The sequence below is a fragment of the Sus scrofa genome, chromosome 1 (assembly GCF_054392235.1).
Source record: "Sus scrofa isolate SSC_HxYL_T2T_F1_AM1 chromosome 1, Sscrofa_HxYL_maternal_Yorkshire_Landrace_v2.0, whole genome shotgun sequence".
Classification (NCBI taxonomy): Eukaryota; Metazoa; Chordata; class Mammalia; order Artiodactyla; family Suidae; genus Sus; species Sus scrofa.
In genome coordinates, this window is record NC_139383.1 from 122,096,074 (window position 1) to 122,111,137 (window position 15,064).

At 41.9% G+C, this 15,064-nt stretch overlaps 1 protein-coding gene across 8 annotated transcripts in view; it reads left to right on the forward strand.

Moving 5' to 3' along the window:
• Positions 1 to 15,064, forward strand: part of MYO1E (myosin IE) — a 224,024-nt gene that overhangs the window by 92,623 nt on the left and 116,337 nt on the right. For all 8 annotated transcript variants that reach the window (XR_014810374.1, XR_014810375.1, XR_014810376.1 and 5 more), the window contains exons 2-3: positions 3,675 to 3,818; positions 12,601 to 12,690. Coding sequence is in view for 2 of the 8 variants with exons in the window: in XM_021073512.2 (XP_020929171.1) it covers positions 3,675 to 3,818; positions 12,601 to 12,690 (234 nt within the window). In the remaining 6 variants the exon portion in view is untranslated. The remainder of the gene's footprint in view (positions 1 to 3,674; positions 3,819 to 12,600; positions 12,691 to 15,064) is intronic.

Sequence of the window (15,064 nt, forward strand, 5' to 3'; positions counted from 1 at the left end):
TATATAACTGTGTTTGCCTGGGAGAAAGTGGGAGAGAGACTTGGGACCAGTTGGATATAAGAGGTAAATCAAATGAAAAATAATTCCAGTGTTTTAGTCTTTGATGCCAAGAGAAGGTGATCATTAACAAATATTGTATAGTCTTCTCTCTCTATCCACAGGGGGTTGGTTCTGGGACCCCATGGATACCAAAATCCCTGGATGTCCCTTATATAGAATGTCATCCTACCATTGGCCTTCCTTATATATGATCCACCTTTTGTTGAATCCATGGATGCAGAACCCACCAATGTGGAGGACCTTCCAACTGCTGATCTTTTAAATGATGAGGCCAGTTTTGGAGACAGTCTATCATCCTGTTGCCATCTAACCATAACAGGTGGAAATATCCAGTACATCACCTGGGAGACTGTGTGAAAAAACCAGGATGTTTGGCTGAGTTCATAATCCTAGAGACTTTGCTTCACATCTTGCCTTTGCTACTTACTGCCTGGGATGTCTGTCGCCGTGCATGCAGCACAGGAATGTTTGGAATAGCAAAAGGAGCAATTGCCTCAAGTCAAATGGCCCAGTTATCCTACTGGTTCCCTATCTTCTTGTCCATAGCTGTCTGGAGACCCAGGGGTGGGACTCTAGTGTGGAGGCACATGAGAATCAGTGAACTTCATGGGGGACCTTGAGGAGTGACTGCCATTAGAAAGTACACTAAAAAAACCCCCCAAAAAACAAAACAACAAATATAAACACTACATTTGAGAGGGGACAGACAGTAATGCAAAACTCTGCAGTGAGAGAGAGAAAAGACAGTGGATCTGGACATGGAGACTGACTTGGCTCACCTTGAGAAGGCATTTCTGTGGGTCACATAGTGTGTGTGTATGTGTGCAAACCCATACGCTAGGACACAGAGCTTCTCCATTTCTTGTCCTTTGCAGATCGTAAAATCAGCTTAGTAATAGCCCTTCTGTTTTTTTCAACTATGCAAATGTTGGTGTTTTGTGGGGTTTTTTTGTTTGTTTGTTTTGTTTGTTTGTTTTACCAGAAAATAACATTTTTGGCCTCTTTTAAGTAGGTGGATATTTATTGGGGTTAAAACCAAACAACCAAACACACGTCTACCAGTTAGTTACTCTAGGACTTTAGTTTTCTATGCAGAGTAATTTTTGCAGGTGCCCAGGAAGAACATTCAGGCTGGAAGAGGAGGGAGGACTGAGGAGGGGAAGAGAGTCCAGGAGTCTTTCTCTGGTTGGAAATAGACTGTGGACTGACTATTGAGGTCCAGTGAGTCATGCTGCGACCAGTACTTTTTCTCTTTCTGTTTCGCCACAAGAGGAAAGAGGAGTGGGTGAGGTTTGAGGTAATTTTGTAGAACTGATGCTGCGTGTGGTTCTGAGAAAGGCAAATAGAAGCAGATATCCTCTGCAGAGCAGCATGGGTGGCAACCTTTCCTGAACCCCTTTCTGGAGCTTGACCCCACAGCGCCAGCTCTTCCTGCGGTGGCCCTTTGTTGGCTGGTTGTTAGTAATTAGTTTCCCCAGAGCCCTGCTGTCAAAGGACCCCGACCCATGTCTCCTGCAGAGAAAACATTAAACAATGTTTTTAAGTGAAATTTAAAATGTCATTTATCTTGTCTCCTTCCACCTCCCCATTTTCTCAAAGAACCTATTACCTTTTCTCATCCTGGTTTTGACGTTGAAGCAGGTAGCCTTTCTAGATGCCCATATTCAGATTTTTATTTTTTTGTCTTTTTAGTGCTGCACCTGTGGCATATGGAGGGGGTCCCAGGCTAGGGGGTGAATCCAGAGCTGCAGCTGCCGACCTATGCCACAGCCACAGCCACAGCCACTCGGGGATCCTACACCACAGCTCACGGCAACGCCGGATCCTTAACCCACTGAGTGAGGCCAGGGATCAAACCCGGGTCCTCATGGATGCTAGTCGGGTTCGTTAACTGCTGAGCCATGATGGAAACTCCCTTATTCAGATTTTTTTCTTCCTTGATCCAAACTCCCTCCAAACGGACTTCCTGAGAAGGGAGCAGGAGCCAGTTGTGCTCAGTTCAGTGCCCACCATGCTTGTCCAATATCTCATCATGTATTATTTGTCATTATTTCGTATGTATTGGGTTTTATGTCCCATGAGTGTAGATTAAAATGAATTTCCTTCCTTTGTCTACTCTTGTCTGGGAAATTCAAAATATTTTAGATCCACTTCAAATGATACCTTCGCTAAGAAGAGATTTCTGGCTCTCCCAGGACAAAGAGGCTCTGCCTGCCCCTGGAGTCCCCACTGGACATATATTTACACACTGTAGCTGACACATAAATGCAAGCATTTGCTGGATATCTAGGGTTCTTCAGGAGACCATGAGCTCCCCATGCGCAGCCACCATGGTGCTTGCATCTGCTCTTAACCCCAAGACTTGGCATGTGGCCGAATACACAGGGGATCCCACTGGCAGAAATGTCCAGTGATGGGAAGCCCTGCCAGCCCCAGGGTGCTCATAGGCCACTCCTGGTGTTAGTCTTAAATCATGTGCCAGAGCTGCATCTACCCAAGGAGGCCATGGGGCCAGATAAGGTCCTCCTGCCCATAGTATGTTCTGTGATTGTGCTGAGGCCATCCTGTCCATTTCTTTGTTAAATAGCAGTGATCGGTCATCAAATGCAGCTTATCTTTTGAATGTGGAAGGCCAGCATAACATTAACAGTGATAAGTTTATGGATGGAAAGCAATTCAGGTGGCTTGAGGAATTATCACAATGTGACCTAGCCATTGTGCAGTATGGACTCCCTCCACTTCTGAGTTCTGATAGATAATTTGCAGAAAGTTTCTACTTTTTTTCTTTTCTTTCTTTCTTTCTTTTTTTTTTTTTGTGGGGGAGGGGCACCTACATGTGGAAATTCTCAGGCCAGGGATCAAGCCTGTGCTGCAGGGATCAAGCCACTGCAGTGACAATGCCAGGTCCTTAACCTACTGGGCCGCAAGGGAACTCCTAGAAAGTTTCTATGTCTTTGCTTATTTTATCAGTAAATTCTACTAAACATTAAGGTTAAAGGAAGTATCTGAACCTATTGATCATTTATTGTGCTCCATTCTAGATACTATTCTGTGCTTTTCAGGTTATTTTATTGAATCCTTACAGCACCTCTACACAGTGGGTCTTATTTCACCCATTTTGGCAAATGAGAAAAGAGTAGCTTATGTGACACCATGAGCTTAGATAATTTCCCCCCACTTAGTCTATAGGTGGCAAGGATGAAATCTGAATCCAGATCTATTGATAGAAAAATCTTTATTTGCATTGCTTGTTCTCATTTGATGTAAAGAATATTTGGGAGATTGTTGTGGCTCAGTGGTAACAAACCCGACTAGTATCCATGAAGATGCAGGTTTGATCCCTGGCCTCGATCAGTGGGTTAAGGATCCAGTGTTGCCGTGAGCTGTGGTGTAGGTCGCAGATGAGGCTTGGATCCTGCGTTGCTGTGGCTGTGGTGTAGGCTGGCAGGTGCAGCTCCGATTTGACCCCTACCTAGCCTGGAAACTTCCATATGCTGCACCTGAAGCCCTAAAAAGCAAAAAAAAAAAAAAAGAGTATTTGGGAACTCAGTAAATTTTTTTTTCCTCTGGGAGGAAATAAACCATCCTTATCAGTGTGTGTTTTACATTCACAGGGAAGCAGAGGTGCCTACCGGTACCACTGGCAGAGTCACAATGTCAAGCACAGTGGTGTGGATGACATGGTCCTGCTCTCCAAGATCACAGAGAACGCCATTGTGGAGAATCTAAAGAAGAGATACATGGATGACTACATTTTTGTATCCTTTATTGGTTTCTTTGGACATTTCTAACTGAGATGACGTGTCGGTGGTAAAAAACGGCTTCATTCCTAGGGTCAGAAGATCCATCTGAAATTCTGAACTGACACTCCATGCTCAGGTCATTTTCACTGTTTCAAAGCATGGTTCTGTACGTTTTTGTCCCTTGGTTCAGGCTGTGGGGAGGGCAGAAGTGATGCTAAATTTTTTTTCCTGGCATTTCCCAATATCAAGATGTAGCCAGTATTCCTCCATTTTGCCCAATGGCACTGTACCTTGGACGTATATGCCCCAGCCCTGCACGTGGTGTCTGAAACCTGTGCTCTTGCTGGAGAAAGTCCTGAACTGCAGAATTCTATCGATACTGCTCCCTAATTGCAAAGCAGAGACAGTTTAAGTCTAGACTTAAAAGGTTTAAAAAAGATTGCCTCATGCAAAAAAAGTATGTCATTTTGCCAGTTTTTCTGCATTCTTATATTTACTAAAGGAAACCTGAGAAGTGAAGATCAACAAATGAAAATGCCTGACATTCTTGAGTTCTTTATGTTTCAGTTTTAACTTGCCATATGCCTTTTTTTTTTTTTTTTTTTTTTTTTTTTTTTTGAGGAGAACTTTAAAGAATTCAGAATGGAAGTTTGATTCAAATGTGTGTTAATGTCTTTATAAACACAGAACTGTGATATTTGTGTAAGTTCCTACAGGATTCAGGACTTCTGTTTGGTGCAACTATGTGAAGTTCTTTTTGTAGAATTAATGTAGAGTTGGTCAGAGACAATCAAAGATCTGTGCAGATCTCTATAGCAGTACCAGAAAGTTTAACTGTGAGGCTGTTGGTGACTTCTGAAGGTATGGTGTTGTGGATGAAAAGTGGAGTGGTTGCAACTGTTACACAATTTAGATTTTAACCCCTGAACCTTGAGGAGGTATAATTTTCACATCTGTAGCTTCTGTTTATTAGTTACACTGCTCCTTTTTAAAATTTTTTTATTTGTAGGCCTACACCCAAGGCATAGGGAGGTTCCCAGGCTAAGGGTCGAATTAGAGCTACAGCTGCTGGCCTGTGCCACAGCTACAGCAACGCCAGACCCAAGCCGCATCTACAACCTAGGCCATAGCTCACGGCAACACCAGATCCTTAACCTGCTGAGCCACGAAAGGAACTCCCGTGCTCCTTTAGCTGTTAGATAAAAGCACCCACACCTATGGAGCAGTACTTCTGCAGGGGTGGCCTATTCCATCATTGGCGTGGAGGGAGTTCATCTCACCAGGTATTTGTACTAATAAACATTATGCCAAGGCACAGGGATGGTTCTAACCAATAATGTGCTGTTTCTTATTTACTGTAGGAAGATTTACCAAGTATCTGGGTAGTTAAATCCCTAAACCCTTGCTTTTAAGTATCGATAGGTACAGTTGGATTTATCAGCCACGTCATAATCGCATCCTGATCAGCCCACTGCCTATAGACAAGATCACGCCCACCACAGGATTTCTCTGGAGCACAGCCATGCTGGTTGGTTTACTTACTGTCTGTGGCTGCTTTCCTGCTACAATCGCAGGATTGAGTAGTTGCAGTCGACCCTTGGATATGCAAAGCCTAAAATACTCTCTGACCTTTTACAGAAAAAAAAACTTGCTGACTCCTGGATACCTGTGCAGAGCTTCCTTTAACTGTATGGAAGCAGTTGTATTCAGTTGGAAGTTTTTACTTTATTTGGTCAAAAAATTAAAATATGCTCAGTTTATCTGGGCTTATTATCATTAAAGGGTTTCAATCATTTCTATGTAAAAGACTTATGGCACACAGAAGCTAGCAGTTGATGGACCAGAAGACCTGAAGAGTTGGCTGCGGGATATGGATCTGGGCGGCCAAGCTTTGGACCTTATTTTTCATGACCTTGGTGACCTTATGAAAGTTTTGTGATCTGTGCTCCTTGACTTGCTCATCTGTAGAATGGGAGTGATAAAATCTGCATGAGGCTGTTATAGGGTTAAATGAAATAATGAATGCGCGAGTACACAGTAAGCATTCGTTGTTATTAGCATACACTTAGGCAAGTGTATAAGTTTCTGGCCTATTTCTGAGTTACGTTCTAAAATTCAATTGTAAAGTTGCTTATTGGACATTCAAATGCATTTTACCATAGAAACTTTTAAGTGGATAATTGGTTTATTGACAAGCCCATAAAAGGCTAATTTCCAATGAATGTAGTTGAACACATTATTTTTTGGAATGTTCTTAGAATGTGGGCTCAGCTTATTACATTATTTACGTGGATGTGGTTTTTGATCAGCAGAGTATGAAAAGAAGAAAAATGTCAGTGGTTGTCAGCAGCCAGTCCAGTATCAACCCAGACAGACTCGCCTAAAATGCTAAAAACTTCTAAGAATAGGGACTATGTTATATATATATATCTTTTAAGAAGCAAAGTTTAAAAAAAAAATCACTCTAGGGAGTTCCCGTTTTGGCACAGCAGAAACGAATCCTACTAGTATCCATGGGGATGCGGATTCGAACCCTGGCCTCGCTCAGTGTGTCGGGGATTCAGTGTTACCATGAGCTGTGGTGTCAGTCACAGACTGCATTGCTGTGGCTGTTGCATAGGCCAGCAGCTGCAGCTCCGATTGGACCCCTAGCCTGGGAACTTCCATGTGCTGCAGGTGTGACCCTAAAAAGCAGAAAACAAAAACAAAACAAAACTCTTTAAAGCAGTACATGTTCCTTGAACATGAGTTACAAAATGCCATCAGCCAGAAAGGCAAACACTAAAATCCCCCAGAATCCTATCATATAACATTTGTTCCTATTAACCTCTTGTATATTTTCCAATTTTATCACACGCAGACATATGTATACATATATTTGCCTTGTTAATTTTAGCTAAAAAATGGCATCATCCTGTCTTGTTTATTTCTTAGTTTCCTGCATAACCCTTGGCATAGTGTGTTACATTAAATGTTCATTGAAGATATGTTGCCTACGAAGACTTGCTTTTTATATTCAGACAGCAGAATTTTAAAGTGACTCACACAGAGGAGGCTGACGCCTAGTCTTTGAATTCATGTCTTTGAATCAGTGACTAACTGATCGTGTGTTCTACCAAGGAAATGAGTTAGTTGACCACTAATAGACTTCGCGTTGTAGACATCTCTGCCCACTCAGTATATGAGAAACTCGGCATCAGTGTGCTTTTCAGCAATAGCACAGAGCAGCCTTCAGCTTTGAGGGGGCATGATGGATCTGGTGGATGTTTATGAAATAATACCAAGGGCCTAGCTGCAAATCTTTTCCTCTGAGAAGTAATAAAAGCCTCCTTTTTCAGTTCCATGCCAAGGGAATATTATTATGAAAGAGTAGCATTATTTTAAAGGAGTTTTTCCCTCCCTCTCTCTCCCAAGCTTAATAGTTAAGAAGAGATTTGATTTTACATTAAGTTAAAGAACTGCTCATTTTTACCTCTTCAGCATCTAATACCAGCACCTTGTCTTGTACTGAAGATCAGCATTTGGGACAATCAGTTGTTAATACAGTCAGGCTAACTGCAGATTTCTTTGATCCGCGTTAGAAAAAAGGACCTCCTTAGGGAGTTCCCGTCGTGGCTCAGTGGTTAACGAATCTGACTAGGAACCATGAGGTCGCGGGTTCGGTCCCTGTCCTTACTCAGTGGGTTAAAGGATCTGGCATTGCTGTGAGCTGTGGTGTAGTTTGCAGACGAGGCTTGGATCCCGTGTTGCTGTGGCTCTGGCGTAGGCTGGTGGCTACAGCTCCGATTCGACTAGCCTGGGAACCTCCATATGCCGCGGGAGAGGCCCTAGAAAAGGCAAAAAGGCAAAAAAAAAAAGAAAAATAAAAAGAAAAAAGGACCTCCTTAGAATGCTAACATTGTTAACCAATAAAAACTCGTTTTTTTTTCAGCCAAGTAGCCTAAGACCAGAAAGGTTTAATTTACTATTTTTCCTGAATGTTGCCACACTTTCCACAATTACATTCTCAAATGTAGGAGGAAAAGTCTGCTTAGCAAGACATCATTGATAGCCACCTGCCTGACAAAAGTTCCTGGGCAAAGCACTCCATGCTCATTTGGTCCAACTTTCTCCAATCTTATCTTCACTCGAAGACCACACTCAAGCATGCTCAGCATTTTCAGCCCTTGAATTAGGAGCTGAGGCACTTGTGCCAGACCAACTGGAGCTTAAGGCAGCACTGTTGTTCCCAGTGAAGTTTGGCCCTTGGTGGTCAGTCTGTGATGGGAGGTTGGGGGTGGGGACCATCACTGCAGTGAGATGACTGTGGGTCTGGCAGCTGGAGCCTGGGGCTCAAGTTCCAGCTCCATCAGCTCCACCTATGTGACTTCACCAGAGTCACCTCCCCTCCCTGCCGCATCTCAGTGATAAATATAGGGAGGTCGGGTAGATGAGTATGGGCAGTTTGGGGGAATTCACTGGGTATTAAAATGTTTTTTAAAAAGTTAAAGTCTACCTAAGAAGACCATTAAAAACAAATTTACAAAAGCTGCACTACCATCACATTTTATAAAAGAAAGACTACCTGAACACCCACAAAGTAGAAAGGAAATAATCTAAGAGGAAAGCAGGGTCCTTTATATTGAATCAACTGGACCTCATAAAAAAAAATTCAGGGCACTCTTTCTGTTTTTGTCCTTCTTGCTGCAGATCGTCGATAGCTCATGAATCATGGACAAACATTTGGAACCAGTCAATTAAAGTTCAGTAGGGTCTCTTATGTCTCATGTAGTCTGTTCAATAAGAATGCGTTTCGTTTATTTTATTTATTTATTTTCTGGCCACCCTGCAGTATTTGGAGTTCCCCAACCAAAGCTGTAGGAATGCCAGATCCTTAACCCACTGTACAGGCTGGTAATCAAACCTGTGTCCCCGGGCTCCCAAGAGGCTGCAGATCCCCTTGTGCCACAGCAGGGACTGTTTTTTGTTTTGCTTTGTTTTTTTAAAGTCTGTGTATCTCCATACAGTTTGAAAATTAACCTTTGGCCACACCTTCCTAGCCAAAGGTTATGTGGGTAGAGTCAATGACGGAATAGCTTTTTCCAGAGGCACACCTGCATTATGCAGCAGAGAGTGGGAGTGAGTATTTGAGTTATCTGAAGAAGGGGCCCCACCCAGTAGATGATCTGTGCTCTCAGGGAAATGACTCAGGCAAGTGAGAAAAATGTTTGTTTCCTTTCAATTCTAAACCAGATTCTCTTGTGTCAATTCTGATTCAGGTACATTTGTAACTACTTAGCATAGACCCCAACTACATCATCCATTTCAAACCAAACTTTATATTTTTCAGGGTTTTGCCAAATAATATTGCCCTTGAGACCCTCTACTCTTTAGGGGATGGCTGTAGTTTCCCTCTTCTTTTTTTTTTTTGCTATTTCTTTGGGCCACTCCCGCGGCATATGGAGGTTCCCAGGCTAGGGGTCGAATCGGAGCTGTAGCCACTGGCCTACGCCAGAGCCACAGCAACGCAGGATCCGAGCCGCGTCTGCAACCTACACCACAGCTCACGGCAACGCCGGATCGTTAACCCACTGAGCAAGGGCAGGAATCGAACCCGCAACCTCATGGTTCCTAGTCGGATTCGTTAACCACTGCGCCACGATGGGAACTCCAGTTTCCCTCTTCTTATCTGAGTCCTTTGATTCAAGATTGGCCAAAGAAAAACCCGAAGAGGTTTTTTCTTTGAGTGTCTTCTTACCAGAATTTATGTAGACTACTAAGTGAAAATCAAGGTTTGACAAGATGTGTCTTCACACAGCAGGTTATTAGCAGTTAAAAAAAAAAAAAATGTTGTTCCTATGGGAGCTCTCGTATAAGCCAATCCAAATTTATTTATTGGGGAACCAAGGTGGGCAGGTGATGCCTTTGGCTCCTGTCCTCTGGCAGCTCTTAATTCTCTGAATTCAATGATCAATTTGTCTAGGATAGGTGGCAGTCACAGCATTCCCTTTACAATGGAGACAGAAGCACCATCCTCCATGGAAAGATCATATTCATCCAAGATTGTTTTTACTTGGGGGTAGTTAAGGACATCTTCCTCTTTTGAAATATGGATGGCCATAGCAGTGCTGTATTTCTTAAATACTGAGCTTACTGTTAGAACTACTCTATTTGTGTAGGATGAGAACCATAATGAGTGCAAACCTCATTCATTCAGTATTGATTGAGTCCCTTCCATATGGAAAGAATACTTTAAAATCAACTAAGGGAGATAGAGTTTTGAGTACTCAGAGAGTTACAGAATCTAAGTTACAACAGAGCATAGAGCGCTTTAATAGAAACCCCTCCAGGAGTTCCTGTCGTGGCTCAGTGATTAATAAACCCAACTAGTATCCATGAGGATGCGGGTTCAATCCCTGGCCCCCACCAGTGGGTTAAGGATCCAGCATTGCCATTAGCTGTGGTTTAGGTCGCATACATACACAGCTTGGATCCTGAGTTGCTGTGGTGTAGGCTGGCAGCTGTAGATAAAATTCAGAATACCTGGTTAGATTTGCATTTTAGATAAATAACAAAGAACTTTTTTTTTTTTTTTTCTATAAGTATGTCCCAAGTATTGCTGGGGCATACTTATTTGGGACATGTATATACTAAAAAAAATTATTCATTGTTTGAAACTCAAATTTAACTGGGTATTCTGTATTTTATTTGCCAAAAGTGGCAAATAATTACCAATAGTAAGAATAATAACAACATATGCTAATTGTAGGAAAACATTGTAACTTTCAAGTGTGGACTCTAGATGAAGCATGCCTGGCTTTGAATCATAGTTCTGCCACTTACTAGCTTGCAACTTGAGCAAGTTTTAAAATTTTTCGATGCCTCAGTTTTCTCCTAGTAAAATAGGATTAAAATAGTAATGGGGTTATCTTTAGGAGTTTAGATTAGTGCTGTGTATACATATGTGTGTTTTATCAGTGTTTGTTTTTATCATCAACACTTACTGAGTCTTGGCTATAATATCATGGATACTTCTTACTTGCTTAATAGTTCTAACAATAAATTTATCTGTTCTAAATTTCACTTCAAATAAGTTGGCCACTTATCTGTTGTTGGTCTCATCTGACATTGGCACTTGGAAACACATTTGCTCTTAGCATTTCTTCTGTGCTCTTTAGTGATTTTCAATTATGATTCACTGCATTATCAGCATTTTCTTAGTTTCATGAACTGGCCCCAGACCAGTGCTGGGTGCATCTTGGTGTGCTATGAAAATGGACCCCATCTTCTCTACTACCATTTCATGTCCAATCCTTTCAAGTCAGAAGATCTTTCTGTTCAATGAAAAAGCAAGCAACATTGTAGCTAAGCATTTCCCGTTCTCACTGTCATGTTTAAATATTAATTTTAAAATATTATATGATGCACTCCATACTTGGCTCATTTGTGTTCAATAGGAATACAAACACTGCATCGCAAGAGAAGTTAACATGACAAAACGTGCAGCCTAAAGTATATGAATTGAGGAAATTGCCTCTACTACATACCAAACGTTGTGCTGGGCATTTTATACTGTTTCATTTAATTCTCAAAAGAAGCCTTGCAGGTAGGTCCTATTTATTCCATCATCCAATAACTACAGCTTAGAGATGTGACTTGCCCAAGATTAGAGAGGAACCTGGTGTGGTGAGCTAATAAGCAATCTGACTGGATTGCCTGTGCTGCTCCATTTGACACTCAGGTCCTAATGTATAAATGTATGTTTGCCTTTTGGGAAGGAAATCTCATAGGTTTTACATCCTTAACTGCAAAGTTTCTAAGTATTTTGAAATTGTTGATTAAAAGAAATAATTTCGAGTACATATATGTTTTTTTGTTTGTTGTTGTTTGCTTTTTTTTTTTTTTTTCTTTTTTTAACTCCACAAGAGCAGGGAGTTTTTGTCATTCTGTTTTGTCCACTGTGGTTTATCCCCAGCCTCTGGAGCAATGCCTGGTATATTGTAGGTAATCAATTCAAACTAGTTGACTGTTGAATGATAAATGAAAGTATTTTGTATGTTATAATAACACTTCATTTATTTGGGCATATGTAACCTGTTCTCTTTTGAGGGGCCTTCCTGGGTTCCTTAAACAGAAATAACCTTCTTCCCTTAAACCTGATCTATTTGGGTTTGTAATTTTCTGTTCTGAATATGACTTATGGATACAATTCAGTTCTCCATAGCTTCTAAAGAAGAGGACTCTTCAGTTCAGCTTAAATCCTTCTATTTGTTAAACAAGTAAATATGTTTTTAATAAACCAAAGAGATAGGAAAGTTCCAAGGGGAAAATATCATTTAAAAAGAGGAATTAGAACATTCTTTTCACTCCTTGATCACTTGTTTTGTTTTTTCCTAGCTGTGCATGTCACCAGTCTTGAAAGACTGTGCTTCAATTCATGTAAAATAATGATTTCTTTTAGTAGCACCTTGGTAATTAAGTTCATTACTCTTCCTGAAGAAAAAGAAAACATGAACTAGTTGGTAGTTGCTTTTGTTTTTATTTGTAATATTTTGGAAGACAAGCACCTGAGCTTTTCCCGGAGACAGTTTTTTTTTGGGGGGGGCACTACTGCCGCATGCGGAAGTTCCTGGGCCAGGGATCGAAACTGTGCTACAACAGCAACCCCAGCCACTGCAGTGACAAGGCTGGATCATTAACCCACTGCACCACAAGAGATCTCCCTCATTATGAATTCTTGATAACATCTGGTTATTTAATTTGAAAAAATGTGTAGCTGTGAAGATTAACGATAGACCTTAACTGGATTTAAATTCAGACATATATAGGATCCGTATTAATCTCAGTCAACCCTTTCAAGCAGATGCCATATTTTGGGGAAAAGGAAATTGAGATGTACCAAGGAGCGGTAAGTTACACACCACATAATTTACTGTAGTCTTTGGGGGCTTTTATGAGGCATGGGTAGTTTTTCTTGAAGTTGGCAATACATTTGCATTTTCTTATGAATTATTTATTGAGGAAGCTCAAGTAGGTGATATTGTTTGATTTTTAATGATGTGCTACTCTTTCGAGTACAGCTCAGAAAAGCATAGGACTATTAGTATTGGAACATTACATACCAAATCAGCTACATGGACTTAACAGCTTCAGGCATTTTCTTTCTTCCACTTTTCGCAAAAATCTAAGGACTGAAACAGTCAGTAATTGGTGAAAAATCAAATAGGGCCACGGAAACGATTCTTTCCAAATCACTTAAGCTGTGGCTAAGACTGGCACATGAAAAGTGATTGTTTTAAATCACTTCGTGTATTAAAGTGACCCTGATCTCTATTCAGACTCAGCTCCACAGCCATTTCAGCTGTGTGATAAAAATAGAATCTGTAATCCTATTTCATCTATTTCATGGCTGTGGCTCCTCACTTCCTCAGGTCTCCCCATCTCTGCATCTTTTTCCTTTCCCTCTTTCCTTCACAGCAGAAGCACAAGAGCCTTCATTAATCCTGACCCCTGGAAAACAAACAAAAGGGAGCCCACACAAATTCATCAGTTGAAGTGGAAGGCAATTTACCCAGAGCAAGAGCCCACCCCATTGTTGCCAGATGAATGGTGCTGGTAGCTGGAGCCGAAGGAGGCTGCCACGCGAAAGACCTTTGATAATGCTGCCTTTATGGGAGCCCAGCACAAGGGAAACACTGTCAGCAGAGGCTGGGCCCTGCCCTGGCGTCCTGATCAGCAGGGCCCTGGGGCAGCAGGCACGGAGCTGGCTTGGCGTCCTCAATGACAGCCGAGGCGGGGTGGCTGGAAGTGCTGTGCATTCGTCTTCTTCCTTTGCAGTTCTCTGAAAAGCATGGCTACACATCCGTTTTAGACCCTTCATCGTTTGAAGGGTTCTTGTTAAAGGAATACCCTAAATTTAAAATACATATATACTTATTTTGAATAGCTCATGGTAACGCAATGTTGTGAAGTTGGCATTTACTTAGTGCCAGGTGCTATGTTACACTTGCACCAATAATAAAGCAACCCTGGACGCTGACTGTGTACTTCTCTCCATCCCCATTTCACAGCTGAGGGAACTGGGGCTCAGAGAGATAAAGTACGCAAATCTATGGCGTATTTGAGCTAGGAGTTAATGTCTGTCTGAGGGACTTTCAGGGCTCTCAAGCAAGGGAAGAATCAGATGGAGGAAACGTCAACCCTATAATTCTCATCGGTTGCCAAGATATACGATGAGCCCAGAGATGGGAAACCAATTTGAAAAATAAAGAGTGACATGCAAAGCTCAAGTATAACTAGGGAAGTGGCTTTGAAGCCATATCAGGCAATGACTTGCCCTCTCTTCCCCCTCCACTACCCACAGCTTTCTCTCCACTCCGTTTCCTCCCATTTTTCATCCTCTTTTCTTTATTACAATCTTCTATTTCCCTGTTTCCCAAGAGGTGTTAAAGATAATACCTGAATGAGCAGTCTGGTCTGGAAGAAGCCAGTCTAATCTCATGGTCCCATTGATGCATCCCCTTCTGACCATTAAGTGAAGGCAGGGGTGACATATTATTTTTGTCCCTATATAGAATTATTCAGCCCATCAGTCCTGGCAATAAGCTAGATCCTGGGCAGTTTCCCTTGTGAGCCACTTGCTCGCACATACAGAACTGTGGGCCCTGGATCCACCAGCACTTAACATGCATGCAGGCGTCAAAGGACCCTTTCACCCCTCCTGTCACTCAGTTCTGATCTTCCACAGCTAGCCATGAGTGGCAGTCTCTGGTCTGGCATGATAAGGCTCAAAGCTGGATTAAGTAAATTCTGCTTTCCCTTTGCATGTCACTCGACCTGCTCCAATTACTTCCCCATCCATCATCTCAGTTACCTTGTGAGACATGCACCATGCACAGTATCATTCCCGTTCTACACCTGGGGACCAGAGAAGGGAAGCTGGAGTCCAAATGTCTTCTCACTCTGGATTGGGCTTGCTTTTCCCTCTTTTATGTTAGCTAGCCTTAAATTTAAGGAGTGTTCTTTCTCCAGCTTTCCACCATATGAAGTATTTTTCTTTTTAGTGTTTTTTGAGAGAGTGGTGGAAGTGGTGCCAAGAAATGGAAGAAAGCAGGACTGCAGCCATCCTGACACAGTGAATTTATTGGTGGATTTATACTTTCCATAGCTAAGGTAGCCCATGAGACTAAGGCACAAACCCAGTAGCTTGGTATGGCAGGATCTTTTGTTCTTCCATATGGAGATGGAACAAACTGGCCAGACCTGTTTATCCCTTTAGAGAA